We start from the raw sequence: 17,120 nt of genomic DNA, 5'->3' as shown, positions 1-17,120 counted from the left end.
CACACTCCAAAGACACACTGAGAGCGAATGTAGCTTGTGAGCCCCGATGGGGACAGCAGTGATGTCTGTAAAGGGCTGTGGAATCAATGCTACTCTATAAATGAGTAGGTATGTGCAAAACATGATTGCCCTCCAGTATTGAAGTGGTTAAACACTAGGAGTAAATCCCACATAAGTGTGGCAGGACAATGGCCGCCGCCGGAGATTCCTGCACACACTTCTGGACAGAGGCCTGGTGCCGGCGGCCGCTCCCCTCCCCCTCCGCTGCCTGTTTGCACTCGGCTGATCCACAGCGGAAATTCCTTTCCGTTTTTGTGAATGACAAACTCATTAACAATTCATCAACACAACCTGTTCCAGCCGGCCCGTCTCTAGGGCAACGAGCTCTCGGCCGCTGTGATTGGTCGGCGCGCACAATGTATCCATTGAGACGCTGGCTGTTTGTATCCATTCAGTAGCTGCGCCGAGCGAGCGAGGCGCGGGAGAGAGACGCACCATTCACGAGCAGCAGCCATTGATGCGGCGGCTGTCGGCTGAGCCTCCCGTTCCTGCGCCGCGCTCCTCTGCACCCGCTCCTCAATGATCGACAAGCTCAGACCCGTGCACCCCGCGGCAGACATGGCGCTCAGCAAGTCGGTGGCCTGGCTAAACGAGCAGCTGTCGCTGGCCAACGAGCGCCTCCTGCTCATGGACTGCAGACCGCAGGAGCTCTACGAGTCGTCCCACATCGAGGCGGCCATCAACGTGGCCATCCCGGGCATCATGCTGCGCCGCCTGAAGAAGGGCAACCTGCCCATCCGATCGCTGTTCGCCCGCGTGGAGGACCGGGACACGTTCGCCCGGAGATGCGGCTCCGACACGGTCGTCCTGTACGACGAGAGCAGCAGCGAGTGGAACGAGAACACGGGTGGGGAGACGGTGCTGGGGCTGCTGATGAAGAGGCTGAAGGACGAGGGCTGCAAGGCGTACTACCTGGAGGGTGAGTGTCAGCTGGTGACCATTCATACTGCGCTGCGGTTCTCATGGCCAGGCTGCGGCGGGAATTCATTACCGTCATGATTGGGATCTGACAGTGTCTTGACCAGAGGGAGCCATTCATACCTGCACTGTCTGCTGGGGGCAGAGCTGCGTTTTTCCTATCTAGGCTCCATTGTGAATCCTTTACTCTTGTATCTGGGGTACCCTGATTGGTTGCCATGTCTTGCTTGGAGAGATCTCCTCGTCGTGACATACATCTGCAATAATCTTCTTGGCTGAGTATACATGTCTTTGAAGTTTATGCTCCTGATCTGACGCAAGCTTTATAAATCTAAAATATATCCCTAAAAATTGTCTGTGCGCTAAACTAACCAGTCCTTATTGAAAAAACGGCCACGTTTATACCCTAAATGCAGTAATTGTCTGACCTCATGGCTCGTCTGCCATTTAAATGCCCTCTTATCTGTATATCGCAAGGGATGCCTTCCTCACTTTATATATGGGATAATAGCCAGGGAAGTTATCAGCAACCTTGTGATCCATGTACCTGCATGGGGTGGATTTCTTTCCTAATTGCACCCCTAGCCATTGATTCTCTTCTTGAGAAGGTTCAAAGTCTTGTGTAACCTTATCTAAAACGCACTGCGTGGAATCTGCAAATGAAGGACAGAGGCTCTTATCAATAGAGGAGTGCTGAAATTGGCCTTGACAAGGGTACTAAGGGTTAACCTGGCATGTATAGAAGCTGGGCAGGGGGCATCTGGCTCTGACCAACCTGGGTCCTTGATTTGGTATGGTCCTGATGTTCTTCTCTTTTTATTGCAGGTGGCTTTAACAAGTTCCAGGCCGAGTTCCCCGTCCATTGTGAAACCAATCTGGATAGTTCTTGTAGCAGCAGCTCTCCTCCAGTCCTTGGCTTGGGAGGTCTCCGCATCAGCTCCGATTCTTCATCCGATATTGAATCGGACATTGATAGGGACCCCAACAGTGCTACAGACTCTGACGGAAGCCCCCTTTCTAATACTCAGCCTTCATTCCCAGTTGAAATACTGCCCTACTTGTACCTCGGATGTGCCAAGGATTCCACCAACCTGGATGTATTAGAAGAATTTGGCATTAAGTACATCCTTAACGTGACCCCAAACTTGCCTAATCTCTTTGAAAATGCCGGAGAGTTCAGGTACAAGCAGATTCCCATATCTGACCACTGGAGCCAAAACCTTTCTCAGTTTTTCCCTGAAGCGATCTCCTTTATTGGTGAGTATTGGTTTTTCTCTATACTTTAACGATAAAATCATTGTTCAGATTAGACATTAGGCCCCCCCCCCCATAGCTGCTCGGCAGAGCCATGGAGCGGTGAACTTTCTCTCCGTAGCATGGTGCGATGGTAATATGAGCATGGCAGGAAGAAGGTTTTGGCTGGAAGCCACATAGAACCTAATCTCTGCGCATTGTAGTCTGTTTCCTCTTACAAAGGAACCCATTTTAGAGCAATGTTGACATCCTGTTCCTCTTAATGGGCTGTCCCTTGTGACTTCCCTTTTTCTCTCGACATGTCTGAATAAACACATTGTCTGTAGTTTAAGGGTTTTTTTATGTAGATATATGTGTATGTTTGTATATATTCTCACATTTCATACGTTTGAGGACTGAAAGATGACTTTTTTTTTTTTTTTTTATATATATATACTATTTTGAATATAGGTTGAACTGGATGGACAAATGTCTTTTTTCGCCTTGATAACTATATTCCTTTGTTTGGCCCTTGGTATTATGCTGGTACATATGAGGTTAGAAGACCCCCCAAGATATCTACATTCAAAGTCAGATCTTGGGTCTTGGTCCATAATGTGGCCCATGTTCTGGAAAAGGAGTAACTCATTTTGCATAAGCTTTCTAAAATGTGTATTATGTCCCTTATCTTGCATGAGCTAACCTTTCTGTCTCGTCCTCTCCCCCAGATGAAGCACGAGGGAAAAGCTGTGGTGTTCTAGTCCACTGTCTGGCTGGAATCAGTCGATCAGTCACAGTCACCGTGGCCTACCTTATGCAAAAGCTGAATCTTTCTATGAATGACGCCTATGATATAGTCAAGATGAAGAAATCCAACATCTCCCCCAACTTTAACTTCATGGGTCAGCTCCTGGATTTTGAAAGGACATTAGGACTTAGTAGTCCGTGTGACAATAGAGTCCCACCTCAGCAATTATACTTCACAAGTCCAGCCAATCAAAATGTCTTTAAAGTAGATTCTCTGCAGTCCACGTGAGATGTCGTTCATGGGGTGTTCTGGTGATAATCATTCCCTTTTGAAAGAAATTTCTCTTTTAAATCTGTCGAGTCTGACAGTTGTCATTGCTTGCAGGAGGTCATACCTGTGAATCAAGATTCTTTAACGTAGGAGAAATGGTTGGGTTAATGTTTCCAAAGCATGAAGAAGTCCTTGGAAAGCTTACCTGAGAGTACTGCCTTAGAAATGACGTGGCTTAAGATCCAAAAAAGTAGCGTTGGACTTGTATTGATCCATTACAGATGTATGGATGAACTTTATATTTGTAGATCTGTCTTCTGTGAAGACCGCTTCTCCTGAAACATTGAAGGAGCCAAAGAAATGCATTAAAACTTCTGCTGACTTTGAAGTACTTGGCTTTGTTTTATTTCAGATTTACAAAGTTCTGTACATATCCACTTTTATATGTAGCACTGTCAATGTTTTTACCTATAGACAGAGGTGGACTGAACGCTTCCTAAGTGTAGCTGATGCCATGTTAGAGGAGGAATCCACGAGTTTTGGCTTTTCTACTTTTTTCTTATGGTAGCTGTCCATTGGCAGCCAGAAGGGTTGTGTAACTGCTATACACAAGTAGGGCTGACAGCTTTCAGTTGTGTAATACTCATTCATATTAACGTTTCTTTGTTCTGCTCTTACGCCTGAGCTTTGTGAACCACATGGTGGTTTTCATGTTTTAATCTCTTAATTGCTCTGAACTTTCTTAATGTGAATTACCTCTGTCCTTAGGAAGCCTCACCTCGATTGCTATATTGTATGTATGAGATTCTTTTCTGGACTGTGTAAACTGGAAGTATGTATGTACCAGTGACTTGCAAAGCTTAGATTGCACACTTATTGCCAATAAGGGAGATTATTGCACTCCCGAATGTCCACGGAGTAAAGTTTTAAAATGAAAATTTATTATAGATCTTTAAATTATTAATAAATCACTATTTTGTTTATTGAGCTATTTGAGATTTTGCTTGATTACTTCATTTTATTTTTTTTTTAACCATAAATTTTTCCATTGGCAAGGAAATGCGGTTTGCAGAACAAGTCGCAGAAGGCCACAAACCAATGGCGGTACTCTTCCCAAGTAAATGGCTCCCTGTTGCTGAACTTGTCATGAGTGTTGGTGCGCCTTCAATTTTAATGCCTGTAGTAAAAGATGTAATTACAGGATCGCACATCTGCTTCATACATATTCCATTAGAATGCTTTCCTTCACATCAGGGCAATGTTAGGGGGATTTCACTGCTTGTATGAGAAATATAGAAAATTGGGACGGTCAGATGGGGAACTAATCTGCATGACTTACCAGGTCAAAGTACTTGGTGTCTTTGGGATACATAAACATATGTTGTACGTGTCCAGAACGCAACCAGTAGACAATGTCTTGCAGACAACACTTTTGCAACATTTTAGGAAAAAAAAAAATCCCTCTGTTAAGACTAAACTCTGCCCACAGTGGGGAAATGAAATAAAGAACATTAAATTAACACTTTATATCCAAAAAAAGTGTAACGTACTGATGCATGTATATATTCAAAGGTGCCAAATTAGGCATTGGGTGCAAAAGGCCATAAAATAATTAAAAAAATGAGTGAATTGAGCACTGCGCTTCATTGATCCATATAAACATCCTGTTTGAAAACCTGATCCCAGAGCATGTCCTAATTCTCATCTGCTTTAGGAATAAGGTAAGTCAAGCAGGCCGTATAACAAGGACTAGATCGCAACACAATGCTAAGACTGGCTGGCCGGTTCCTCCAAGCGTGACAGTTTATTATAGCGCCGTTTATTCCACGGCACTTTACATGTGAAAAAAGGTACGCATAATAAAATACAAGTCACTGACTGGTACAGGAGGAGAGTGGACCCTGCCCGCCAAGGTATAAGGGATGGGTGAGGGTACAGTAGGTGATGGAAGAGCGGTATAGTGTAACACTTAATATAAGTACGTCCTGTCACGTTCTGGGCACGATAGTTGATGGTCAGTCCAACCAATGGGCTGCAATTCTTGTCTTGAGTCTTCCTTAAGACGTGGCCATTAAAGTCTGTGGAGACCTATTTAAATACGGGTGAGGGGGAATTGAAGACTTCGGTGGTGGTTTTTAAAATTTTTTTTTTTTTTTTTTTTATGACACTTCACCTCCTTCAGTCCTCAAGTGTATGAAATATGTGAAATTCCATTTTACAAGTATGTACAAATGGACACCAATGTTGCTTTAGATGGGAGTAGAGCAGGGCTTCTCCCCTTCCTTCTATTTGTGCATCAGACTAACAATGTCTCTCGTCAGACAGACTACAACTACAGATTCATTGTGATCTATGCTCAAATATAAAAATGTCTATTTGCCAACACTGGCGTTCAGTCATCTTGCTTCATTCCTAGCACCTTCCAGAAAGACCTGAATGACCTCAAAGGGCATATGTTTGCATGCAGTGTTCTTACCAGCATGAAGGAGAAAAAAAAAAAGGGTTTGGTTAGCCAGCTGAAAAAAAATAATGCCCTCAGCGTGAAAAACAATATAATCTTGTACTTATGATACCCTTTAATGGCTAACAAAAATAAAATAAATGTTACAAAGCAAGCTTTCTGGACTTCTTAGGTCTCTTCCTCAGGCATGAAGTCCTGAAAGCTTGCTTTGCGACATCATTTATTTTATTTTTCCATTAAAAGGTATCAGAACGACCCTACCAGCAGGATATAATGCCGCATTTTACTGTACTAGGAAAGGGAATAAGATTTGAAATCTCATGCATATTATGCAGACTTGAGCCGTCAAAGCATTTTTATTTTTTTTTTTTAGCATGTCCATCTTTCAGTATTTTAGGTATTTTTCCTGCAGAAAAATCTGCAAATACTCAACACGTACACATAGCGATCTCGCTAGCGAGATCGCTGCCAAGTCACAAGTTTTGTGACACAACAGCTATCTCACCAGCGAGATCGCTGTGTGTGACAGCGATCAGCGACTGGCCCCCCTGCCGGTATCGCTGATCACTCTTGGAAACCTCTGGACATTTCTTCCATCACTGGTCTCCCGCTGGCCAGCATGCATCGCTGCGTGTGACAGGCGGGAAACTAGCGATCAGCTGGTAACTAACGTACACATTGTGTATCCAAGGGACGTGCGTCCCTTAGAAACCCGATGTGTACGTTAGTTACCAGCGCGCTGATGCAGAGAGCTGGTAACTAACGTGCACATCGGACGTCCCTTGGATAGCCGATGTGTACGTTAGTTACCAGCTCCCTGCATCAGCGCGCTGGTAACTAACGCGTCGCTGTGCTGATCGCTGGTGAAGCTGTCTGACAGCTCACCAGCGATCATGTAGCGACTCACCAGCGATCCTGACACGTTGATATCGTCGGGATCGCTGGTGAGTCGCTATGTGTGACTCCAGCTTTAGGCTTAACAAGACCCTTTTGTTATCCTCCTACATTACCATTGTATAGAGACCACAAGCCTACTACTGGAGTATGATAATGCTGCTGCTGACCTTGCCCTATGATTGCATCTGTTTTTGACAAATGGGAGTGTGCCTCCAAGTTGTGGTCCCATTGCACTTTAAATGCCTCAATAGTGGCTTTTGCCACAACCAACTCTCATCTGCAAAGTGATACTAAGCATTTTTTTTTTGCGTTGGCAAATACATGAATTTGTGTTTAAAATTTGATAATTTTTTTAATGAATTACGGTAACTAAATTATTTCTTATCTTCGCTATTGTGTGCAAAGTTTTGTGACTTTTCAGATGTTTTCTTTTTGCTTGATTCATCCATTTTCAAAAAAAAAAAAAAGCCAGGAACTTTAATTCAAATATTCTCTAATCCGTCTCCCTTCCCACCCACCCCTCTTGGATTGATTTTATGTACGCCAGATATTTTGGTGCAATTTTTGCACCATTTTGCAAAATATGCTGCTTTTTGTGCTAAGGAGTTGCAAAACCGATAACAGAAAAAAAATAAAATCTGATTTTGACTTTTGTAAAATTTGTGTGGCATTTTGAAGAATTTGGTGCAAAGCGGTAACAAGTACTACAGGAGAAAAAAAAGTGATTAAAAAAAAGAATGCAAATGATGAATTGGGGTTACAATCTATGCTTCTTACTAGGGTTTCTAAGTCCACTATCTAAACTAAAAAGTTATTCGCTGTAGAACTGGTGGTAACCCTTTTAGGCAACTTCACATATTCCGCCGGGGTCACACTTGCAAGAAACTCGCACGAGTCTCGCATCTCAATACCCGACGGCAGAGAGATTGCGAGTTTATCGCAAGTGTGACCCCGGCCTTATTAGGATGTAAATACCGACACCATTGGGAGGTGCCATAAGCACACGGCCCTAGACATATGGGGACTTTATGAATGTATCTATGTATGTGTATATATATATAACCTTGTGCTATTGGACCGTTTTGGCTAATATTGTTGGCCATAAACAGTTAAGTGCCTGGAGCCCCAGGGAAGTGGAATAACCTGCTGTGAGGAGCCGTGAAAGTGGCTGCAGAGAACTGGAACAGCCCCAATCTTGTTTTATACTTCTTCCTCTCTTGGCATCCATATCCTGTTATGTTCAGGGTACAGATTTGCTAGCAGCTCCGGCAATTTCCTGTCCAGCTGTATCTCGAGTTTTAGTTTTTTTTTTTTTATATAAATATGGTCTGCAGATAATTTTAGCCAGGGTTCTTCTCTCTTTGTGGATTATTAGAAGAACTTGCGTGCATATTTCTGCAGTTCTGCACGAATCATCAGATGGCTCTTCTGCCGCCATTTCCTTTTGATTCGCTGTGGGTGTTGTTTTCTTCCTAGGTCTACAGAAATGAGCGGTGTTGGTGAGGTGAGGTGCCGTATGCCATTTCCACAGTCGGAAAGAGGTTTCTTTCATTGGGAGTCTTCGCAGCATGACCATTCTGAGTTTACTAGCCGCGAGCTTCCAACCTGCAGGTTCTAAACTACTTACCTGGTGCTATTTTTTCTGTGTGCACCGTCAGTAAACATTTTAACTCTTTGGTTGCAGGTTTATATGGGCATTGTCCGGTCTTCTGCGAAAAGTCTGCAGTCACTCTATGTGATATTTACTGCTCGCACACCGCATGCTGTCAGGATTCTCCACTGTTGCCAAAGAGGCAGCTGGCAGCCACGTGACCACAAGTATGCAGTTTTCATATTTCTGGCCACATTCCGACTAATCATGCGTGGCATCACTAGTACATCTAGTCTCCATGTGACCACATGTATTCAAAGCGCATACTTGCGGTCACGTGACCACCTGCACTCGGCAGCAACATCTGAGAATCATGACAGCATGTGGTGCGCGCGCTGAGAGGACTCAGAAGTCTGCAGTCAAATAGAGGGACGGCAGACTTTTAGCAGAAGGCCAGATAACGCCTTTAATTCACATACAACGCCCCAACATCATTACAAGGAGCAACGAATGATTTTGATAATTCAGCCACACATAGCATCTATACATATTGCTGCCAATTGGTAATAGACCATGTTTTTTTCTTCTGTTAATCATATATTTTGACTCTTTTCCTCCGGTTTCCTCCCTTGAGTTGATCAGTGAATTTAGAGATTTCATTAAAGTCATCACCTCATACTGCTCAGTGTTCTATGTAAAAACTGAACGAAAGGGGTTGGATACTAGATCACACCCCTCTTCTGCCAGGGGCCACCAAGTGACCACTGCTGCCAATTTGAGCCCATGAATTGGCTGGAGTGGTCGCATTCTGTCAGTCCCTTTGCTTCCTCTTCTTGATGGAGGGCGCCAGGTTACTGATACAGCCAATCTGTGGGTACTGATTGTCTGCAGTGGTCACATTTCAGTTGTGTATGAAGAAACCATCCCCTAGCTCTTCTGCCTCAGACATAACATGAACACTGCAGCCAATTCATGTGCTCAGATTGGCAGCAGTGGTCAGGTTCTGTTTGAGGCAGAAGAAAGAGCTAGGAAGCCGAGTGACTCACTTATTTTTACCTGAATGGTCGGGTGCAATTGCTTTTAGTTCTTTGACTGTTAAAGGGAACCTGTCATGTAAAATAATCTGCAGATATGGGGTTAATCTGCAGGTTAATAGCGTTCTGACACCACGCGGATGCCTTACTGAGAGCCCCGCTGCCAGGAGGAAATGCACTTTATTACCCCCGGCAGCCTCACTCTTGCAGTCATAGGGGCGTCAGCTCAGTTTCAGTCACCACACAGCCTTCCTAATGCTAAACCTGCTGTCAGTGAGTTCCGGGAGGCGATTACAGCCGTCGCTCTTGTATACACACGCTGTGCTAGTGCCGCCCCTATGACTGAAAGAGCATGCCTGCCGAGGAGAATAAAGTTAATTTCCTCCCTGCAGCGGGGCTCTTAGTGCAGCGGCCGCATGGCGTCAGAACGCTATCAACCTGCAGATTAACCCCATATCTGCAGGATAATAGCATTATTTTATCTGACAGGTTCCCTTTAAACGCTACATTAAACATTTTATGGGTCTATTTTTTTAAACTGCTGCTGTCTAATGATGCCTGCTCTTCTGACATGTCTGTTTTAATTCTAATATGTCTTCCCCAAGCAATATTTATGCCGAAGCCTATTTTCTTAGAGCTGTGCATTGTGTGGTTTCCTCTGTATTCCTACATGTATTCCTATAAGAATAAAATAACAAGCGGGAGTTACCATTCTTCAAAGAGCCTGTTCCTGTAGTGATTGGCATGGGCAGATTCGAGTTACATATTTCCAGGAGGAATAAGAGAGGAAGAATTGAAACTTCAAAAAAAATGATCCTCCATTATTCTTGTACATTGCGGATTGCAAGTACTTACTAAAACAGACATGTCACAGGGGGTAATAGGTCATTGTAAAGTAGAAATCTACTTCTAAGCACACTTTCCAAAATTCTTAAATGTGCGATAATGCAAATGTCATCCTTAAAGGGATTGTTGGTTTTAATTAAGGCCCCGTTACAACGATGTCCCAGCGATCCCACCAATGATCCGACATGGATGGGATCGCTGGGACATAGTTAGACAGACTCACCAGTGATCAGGACCAGCAAGCAAGCTGGTCTCTAGGGTAAACAGCGGGTATCCAAGAGCCGCGCGGCTCTTAGTTACCTGTGTGCTGGCCAGAGGGAGACCAACGATCAAAAAATGGCCTAGGACGACCCTGCACGATCAGCGATACCCGGCGGGGGGGGTCAGTCGCTGATGGCTGTCACACAGCGAGATTGCTGGAGAGATCGCTGCTGCGTCACAAAATCAGCGATCTCGCTGTGTGTGACAGGGCTCTTAGTCTGCAGTCTCTTAGTCATGCACTGTGTGGGATTCACCAGTTTCTGAGCCAGGACCGGTGGGTACGTATGCGTTATGCATATTCCTGGTCAGAAATGGACAAATGGGTGCTGCCTCACTCCATACACTTGTATTGAGCAATGCCAAGCCCCGTTTAGTGCCATGGCCGTCCAGGGGCTGTGCCCGACTAGTGGGCGTAACCTCGCCCCAGTACAAGTGCATGGAGTGAGGCCATGCTCACTAGTCGGGTTCTGGCCGGGAGTATGTATAATGCATACGTACGTGCCGGTCCTGGCTTAGAAACCGTTGAATCCCTGCAGCGCATAGTGCGTGTGTTGGAGGCATTCATAAGTGCAGTCACACAGGGGGATTGCAGACATCAGTGCAGAATGGACAACCCCATTAAGTATAATATAGGCTGTAACCCGGCACTAGTACAAGAATAATAAAGGTCCCTTTACTCGGTTCGATAATCACTTTAACTGATTACTCCTGATCATTTGCCCTTTGCAAGGATACATTGTTTTGCCACACAGCAAAAAAAGTGCATTATGACCTCAATGAGTGAACATAGCCTAAACTTATTACCGATCAACTGATGAATGAGCACAAGGAACTTTACAATTATAGTATTTGATCTTCCTTAAGGTTGGGAATATTCCCTAGATTTTCTGTAAAAACTATTTTTAAGCCCTCTGTTGCATTCTCAAGAGCCTCAGTATCTAAATAAGGATATGATAATGTGCTGTTCCTAAGCCTGGAACTACCTAACATTCACATTTGGTTAGTGACCTTTTAAAAGAGAAATATATGTAGTCACCACTGAACAAAAAAGTATAAACTCATTTTCTACAGCCAATGTTCTTTCACCATTACTCTGTGCGACCTTACACCATGCCAGTAAAGCAGCTAAGGGACAGCAGGGTGGCTCAGTGGTTAGCACTGCAACCTTGCAGTGCTGGGTCCTGGGTTCGAATCTTACCAAGGACAACATCTGTAAGGAGTCTGTATGTTCACCCTGTGATTATGTATATTGGTTCGGGGCATTCATCACCGACAGGTAGTGATTGTCCGATTGATAAGGACCTCACTGCTGTTGGCACAAAAGTCACTAGACTGAGGGTAAGAAAGCACAGTGAGGAGCAGTCTCAGAGAAGCACCAGTCAAGCATGTGCCTTGGCAATCAATTTAAAGTCTACAAGGTTGTCGGAAACGATGAGAAAAGCCACCTTATGCATGTGTAAGGGTGGTGGACAATGGCTGTCACGTTCTTACTCCTGAAGACGTCTTTTGGTATGTATTGTGATATGGTAATGAATAGTGTAAAGGTAATGCCAAGTGTTGATAGTGTACAGTATAGGATAGCATAGGATAAGATAGTTTAGGGCTTAGAACATAAGATAGGTAGTATAAGATAGTTGACTCTAGTTAGATAGTGACGTTAGGGTAAGGTGAGAGTTAATGTTTGGGACTAGCCTATAGTGAGAAGGGTTTAGTGTTAGAGCAAATGACTGCTTCGTGTATATAGTCAGATAGGGCTAAGGTCATGATCTATGAAGTGAGGGCTGACAGCAAGTGAAAGTACACGTTGTTCTAAGCAGTACGAGGCCTTACTATTATTTCCTGGGCGAATATACTCCTCTGGCACCTTATGCATGCATATCTGGCTCAACCAATAGGTGAATAAGATGAGCAGAAAGAAAGATGGAAAAGATGCTTTTGGACATTTCTGGTAGCGGTTTACCTTAAAAAAAAAAAACAACCCAAAAGGTCAGGTATGTGGAAATCCAACATGTCCTATACATCTTTCATGTGATATCTGTGAAGGGCAAGGACACCAGTTGGTCATTTCCGACATACAGTACATTCAATATGTTTGGACACACTTATTTTTTTGTAAATAAGATCTGGCTATGTTTTTTTATTTCTTCAGTGCTTTATATCATTAGAATGACAAAATTGTAATTTCAAATAAAATTCCACTTCACTTTGATGAAAAAATAAATGAATATACAGTAATCTATGATGAAACAATAGGGTTACCTTCTTTTTTTTTGCCAATTACTTAGGATGGGTACAATTTTGGGCCTGGTTAACTTTCCATGACCCAACATCTTACTTTTATGAGACCATTTAAATAGGTTTGACAACCGTCATTGAGCTTTCACTCTGGACAATTGCATTTTTCCTTTACCGGGAGAGGATTAACAGAGCCTTCCCTAATTATCTGAATTGTACTGCTTAAGAAAAGAAAACAACAAAAGAAGTCTCTGGCTCCAGAAGTGAAATCTACAGGCAGACAGACTGCAGCCTGGGGATCACATGTCTGCCAAGGTTTGGCTCCACAACCCTAGAAAACCCAAGTGATGATTGAACACAAACACCATTCATTGTAGGAGGTCACTGGTAGAGACGTGACAGCTGGCCATCACTCAGAAGTGAAATGACAGATGTGGTGATAGGGATAAGAGGCATGGCCTGTCATGAGAATGCCCCACTTGGTCTTATCTATCAAGCTGTTTTGCTCATACAGAGCATAGATGTTGGCTTGGATCAATTCTTACTCTATGGATCACTTCATGAAAACCGTTTGGTTTGGCCCATCTAGGCTAAAGGCAATATCAGGAGGAGTAATACCATTCTTCTATCCATTCCCTTTCCTCTTTGTAAATGGCCTCCTGCTGTGTTCTCTAGTTCAATGTGATAGTTGGCCTCACATAATTGGTGGGCCCCTATCATTAAGGGGCTGTTTAGGGAGGTCAGGAGTTCATTTGACAAAGCGTGAAGTGCCCATCACCTCCTCACCTTTGGAAACTATGTGCCATAGAGGGGTCACGAGGTTAGCACAGGAATGTAACATTTAGACGCATTATTATGAATCCAAGGCTGGCCTCCTATACCTTTGAAGTGCATTTCCTTAAATAACCTTGGGGGTCTCACATTTTCCTGTACGGTCATATGCTTTATCAGAACGATTATTTTTAATGAATACTCATTTTGGTGGGTTAAATCTATTACACTTTATTTAATGATTGTTGATACAATTATTTAACTAAATGTAAGCCTATTGTCACATTCACAGTAGCCAATCATGGAGAATGTTAATTCCTGACTATTGGACGGTGTAAACAGGACAGCAAAATGCTTGTTTCTTGGGTGCGATAATTTTTAGACTTATTAATAAATTATCATTCTCAGCAGAACATTGTCTTGTGTCAGTAGGTGATGTGCGACTGATAACATAAGTCTCAGAACATTCTTCAATCTGTGTAAATGGGTCAGTCAGTAGGTGATGGACGATCGCTCGTATAGAGTTGATTGGTGGTCGATTAATAGCCGTGATCATGCTGTGTAAACCCGCTCTAATAATAGTAGGCCAATAGTCATTAGTTCTGTAGTTTAGCTCTAGATGGATCATCTCTTGGGAAATAAGCAGTTGACAGAAGTGTTTGGCAGAGGCTTTTGACCCAGCCTCTGTATATATCAGCCCAGGCATCCCCCAGCCCCTGTATACATCGTCCCAGCCAGCCACCAGCCCCTGTATACATCAGCCCAGCCAGCCCCTGTATACATCAGCCCAGCCCCAGCCCCCAGCCCCTGTATACATCAGTCCAGCCCCAGCCCCCAGCCCCTGTATACATCAGCCCAGCCAGCCCGCAACTCAGCACCTGTCCTGTCTGACACTGTAGTGATTGCCTCAGGAGTGTGCGGGTACTAGGAGCTCCTCCGGATGCCTGACCTGATACATTCAGCGGCTCGCTGCAGCCAGGGGTGGGAGACGGGGAGAACAGAGCACTCTCTCCCCACCCAAAAAGAACGTCCTGACGTTGAAGGTCAGGTGTTCTTATTAACTCCCTATCATGTACAGGGCACCCGGGCCACTGCGCGCACATGTAAAGCCGACGGCGCCGTGCCCAAAGATTTAAAGAACCGGCGGCAGGATAGGTGCGCAGCGCGTCACTGCTTCTAGGGGGGCAGCTGCCCCCCTGCCCCACATTGGGTACGCCCATGTCCCACACAGAAGTCCTTACACTGCATAATGGTCCCCAAAGTAGAACCCAAACCATATAATGGCTCCCACATTGTATAATAGTCTCCGCAGTAGTTCCCACACTAGCCCTCAATCTGTATAACAGCCACCACATTAGCTCCCACACTGTATAATGGTTCCCACAGTGAGCGCCAAACTATACAATGGTCCTCACATTAACCCTTAAACTGTATTATGGGCCCTACATTAGCCCCAAACAGTATAATGAGCCAGCATTAGTCCCTAAACTTTATGATAGGCCCTGCAGTAGACTACAAACTGTATAATGGCCCCAGCGTTAGATGCCACACTGTTTACTGGGTCCCGCAGTAAGCTCCTATGCTGTATAATGGTATAGTGGGCTTCACAGTAGCTCCTATACTATATAATGAGCCTCATATTAGCTCCTATATTGTATAATGTTCCCCAATTAAGCTCCTACACTGTATAATGGCCTGAACATTAGCCCCCTATTTGTATAGTGGGCCCTGCATAATTTGCCTGCCACACACTTTATAAGGGCCCCTACAGTAGTCCCTATATTGTATGAAGGCCCCCCATTGTTTCAGGGTCCCCCATTATTTATGATGCACCCACAAGTTTTAACTGAAATAAATAAACATCATATACTCACGTAATCCACAATCCTGCTGACTCCACTAGCGAGGCTCCGGCAGACCAACGAGGTGACACACGCACAGGACAACAGAGTTAGAGCCCGATGACGTCACTGCGCTGGGACTTTCATGTCCTACGCATGCATCGGCTGCTCGGCTGTTCTGTAGACACAAGTGTGAAGCGCAGGGATATCGTCTCTCCCTGATTTACTGCCGGGCTAAGGCGGGTTTCACATTAGCGCTTTTGTGCGCAGCGCATCGTGTGCACCCGTGCGCATGCGCACTGCGCACCTATGTTTAACATGACGTGCGCATGGCCTTGCGCACACTTGCGTTTTCGTGCGCATGCGTTTTTTGTCTTTCGCGCCAGGCGCGCCAGACGCAGCATGTTGCATTTTTTGGTGCGCCCTGTCTCGGCAAAAAAACGCATGCGCACGCTTGCGCACGGAATGCGCAAAAACAACACATTGAAGTCTATGGGAACGCATGCGTGCGCATGGTCTTGCGCACGCTTGCATTTTTTTGCGCATGCGTTTTTGAGTTAAACAAGTCTAGAATGTTCTCTAGACAATAGAAAAAATGTCACACCTTAAAACGCATGTGCATAAAAAACGCAAACGCATGCAAAAACGCATGTAAAACGCAAGCAACGCTGCGTTTTTTTGACGCATCAGCGTGCGCATGACGTTAAAAAAAGTGTGTTTGTTTTGCGTTTTTCTTTGCGTTTTTTGCCTAATGTGAAACTAGCCTTAACTGTATCACCGTACTGCGCATGCCAATACATTTAAGGGTAGCGTAGCTCTGGGTTGGCCCTTTTGAGTGCGGGCCTGGGGCGACCGCATCCTCTGTCCCCCATAGCTATGCTACTGACTGATGACCAGTAGAAAATTGTGTATTGTGTAGGTCGGTCTTATCCACCGTCCAAAATCTATGAATAGTTAGATATGGGATAGATAATTAGATAGCTAGCTAGATAGATAGATATGGGATAAATAGATAGATAAATAGATAATACATACAGTGGGGCAAAAAAGTATTTAGTCAGTCAGCAATAGTGCAAGTTCCACCACTTAAAAAGATGAGAGGCGTCTGTAATTTACATCATAGGTAGACCTCAACTATGGGAGACAAACTGAGAAAAAAAAATCCAGAAAATCACATTGTCTGTTTTTTTTTTCATTTTATTTGCATATTATGGTGGAAAATAAGTATTTGGTCAGAAACAAAATTTCATCTCAATACTTTGTGATATATCCTTTGTTGGCAATGACAGAGGTCAAACGTTTTCTGTAAGTCTTCACAAGGTTGCCACACACTGTTGTTGGTATGTTGGCCCATTCCTCCATGCAGATCTCCTCTAGAGCAGTGATGTTTTTGGCTTTTCGCTTGGCAACACGGACTTTCAACTCCCTCCAAAGGTTTTCTATAGGGTTGAGATCTGGAGACTGGCTAGGCCACTCCAGGACCTTGAAATGCTTCTTACGAAGCCACTCCTTCGTTGCCCTGGCGGTGTGCTTTGGATCAATCTCATGTTGAAAGACCCAGCCACGTTTCATCTTCAATGCCCTTGCTGATGGAAGGAGGTTTGCACTCAAAATCTCACGATACATGGCCCCATTCATTCTTTCATGTACCCGGATCAGTCGTCCTGGCCCCTTTGCAGAGAAACAGCCCCAAAGCATGATGTTTCCACCACCATGCTTTACAGTAGGTATGGTGTTTGATGGATGCAACTCAGTATTCTTTTTCCTCAAAACACGACAAGTTGTGTTTCTACCAAACAGTTCCAGTTTGGTTTCATCAGACCATAGGACATTCTCCCAAAACTCCTCTGGATCATCCAAATGCTCTCTAGCAAACTTCAGACGGGCCCGGACATGTACAGGCTTAAGCAGTGGGACACGTCTGGCACTGCAGGATCTGAGTCCATGGTGGCGT

At 44.4% G+C, this 17,120-nt stretch overlaps 1 protein-coding gene across 1 annotated transcript; it reads left to right on the top strand.

Moving 5' to 3' along the window:
* Positions 1-251: 251 nt before the first annotated feature.
* On the top strand, positions 252-3,617 carry DUSP6 (dual specificity phosphatase 6). Its single transcript, XM_073557014.1, has 3 exons — positions 252-979; positions 1,804-2,235; positions 2,940-3,617. The coding sequence occupies exons 1-3, from the start codon at positions 580-582 to the stop codon at positions 3,245-3,247; spliced, it is 1,140 nt and encodes a 379-aa protein (XP_073413115.1). The 5' UTR covers positions 252-579; the 3' UTR covers positions 3,248-3,617.
* The last annotated feature ends 13,503 nt before the right edge of the window (positions 3,618-17,120 follow it).

This window comes from Dendrobates tinctorius, unplaced genomic scaffold (assembly GCF_039654945.1).
Source record: "Dendrobates tinctorius isolate UK_male_01 unplaced genomic scaffold, ASM3965494v1 ptg000241l, whole genome shotgun sequence".
Taxonomy (NCBI): Eukaryota; Metazoa; Chordata; class Amphibia; order Anura; family Dendrobatidae; genus Dendrobates; species Dendrobates tinctorius.
Note: the sequence above shows the minus strand (reverse complement) of the source record. Positions and strands in the feature narration are given on the sequence as shown.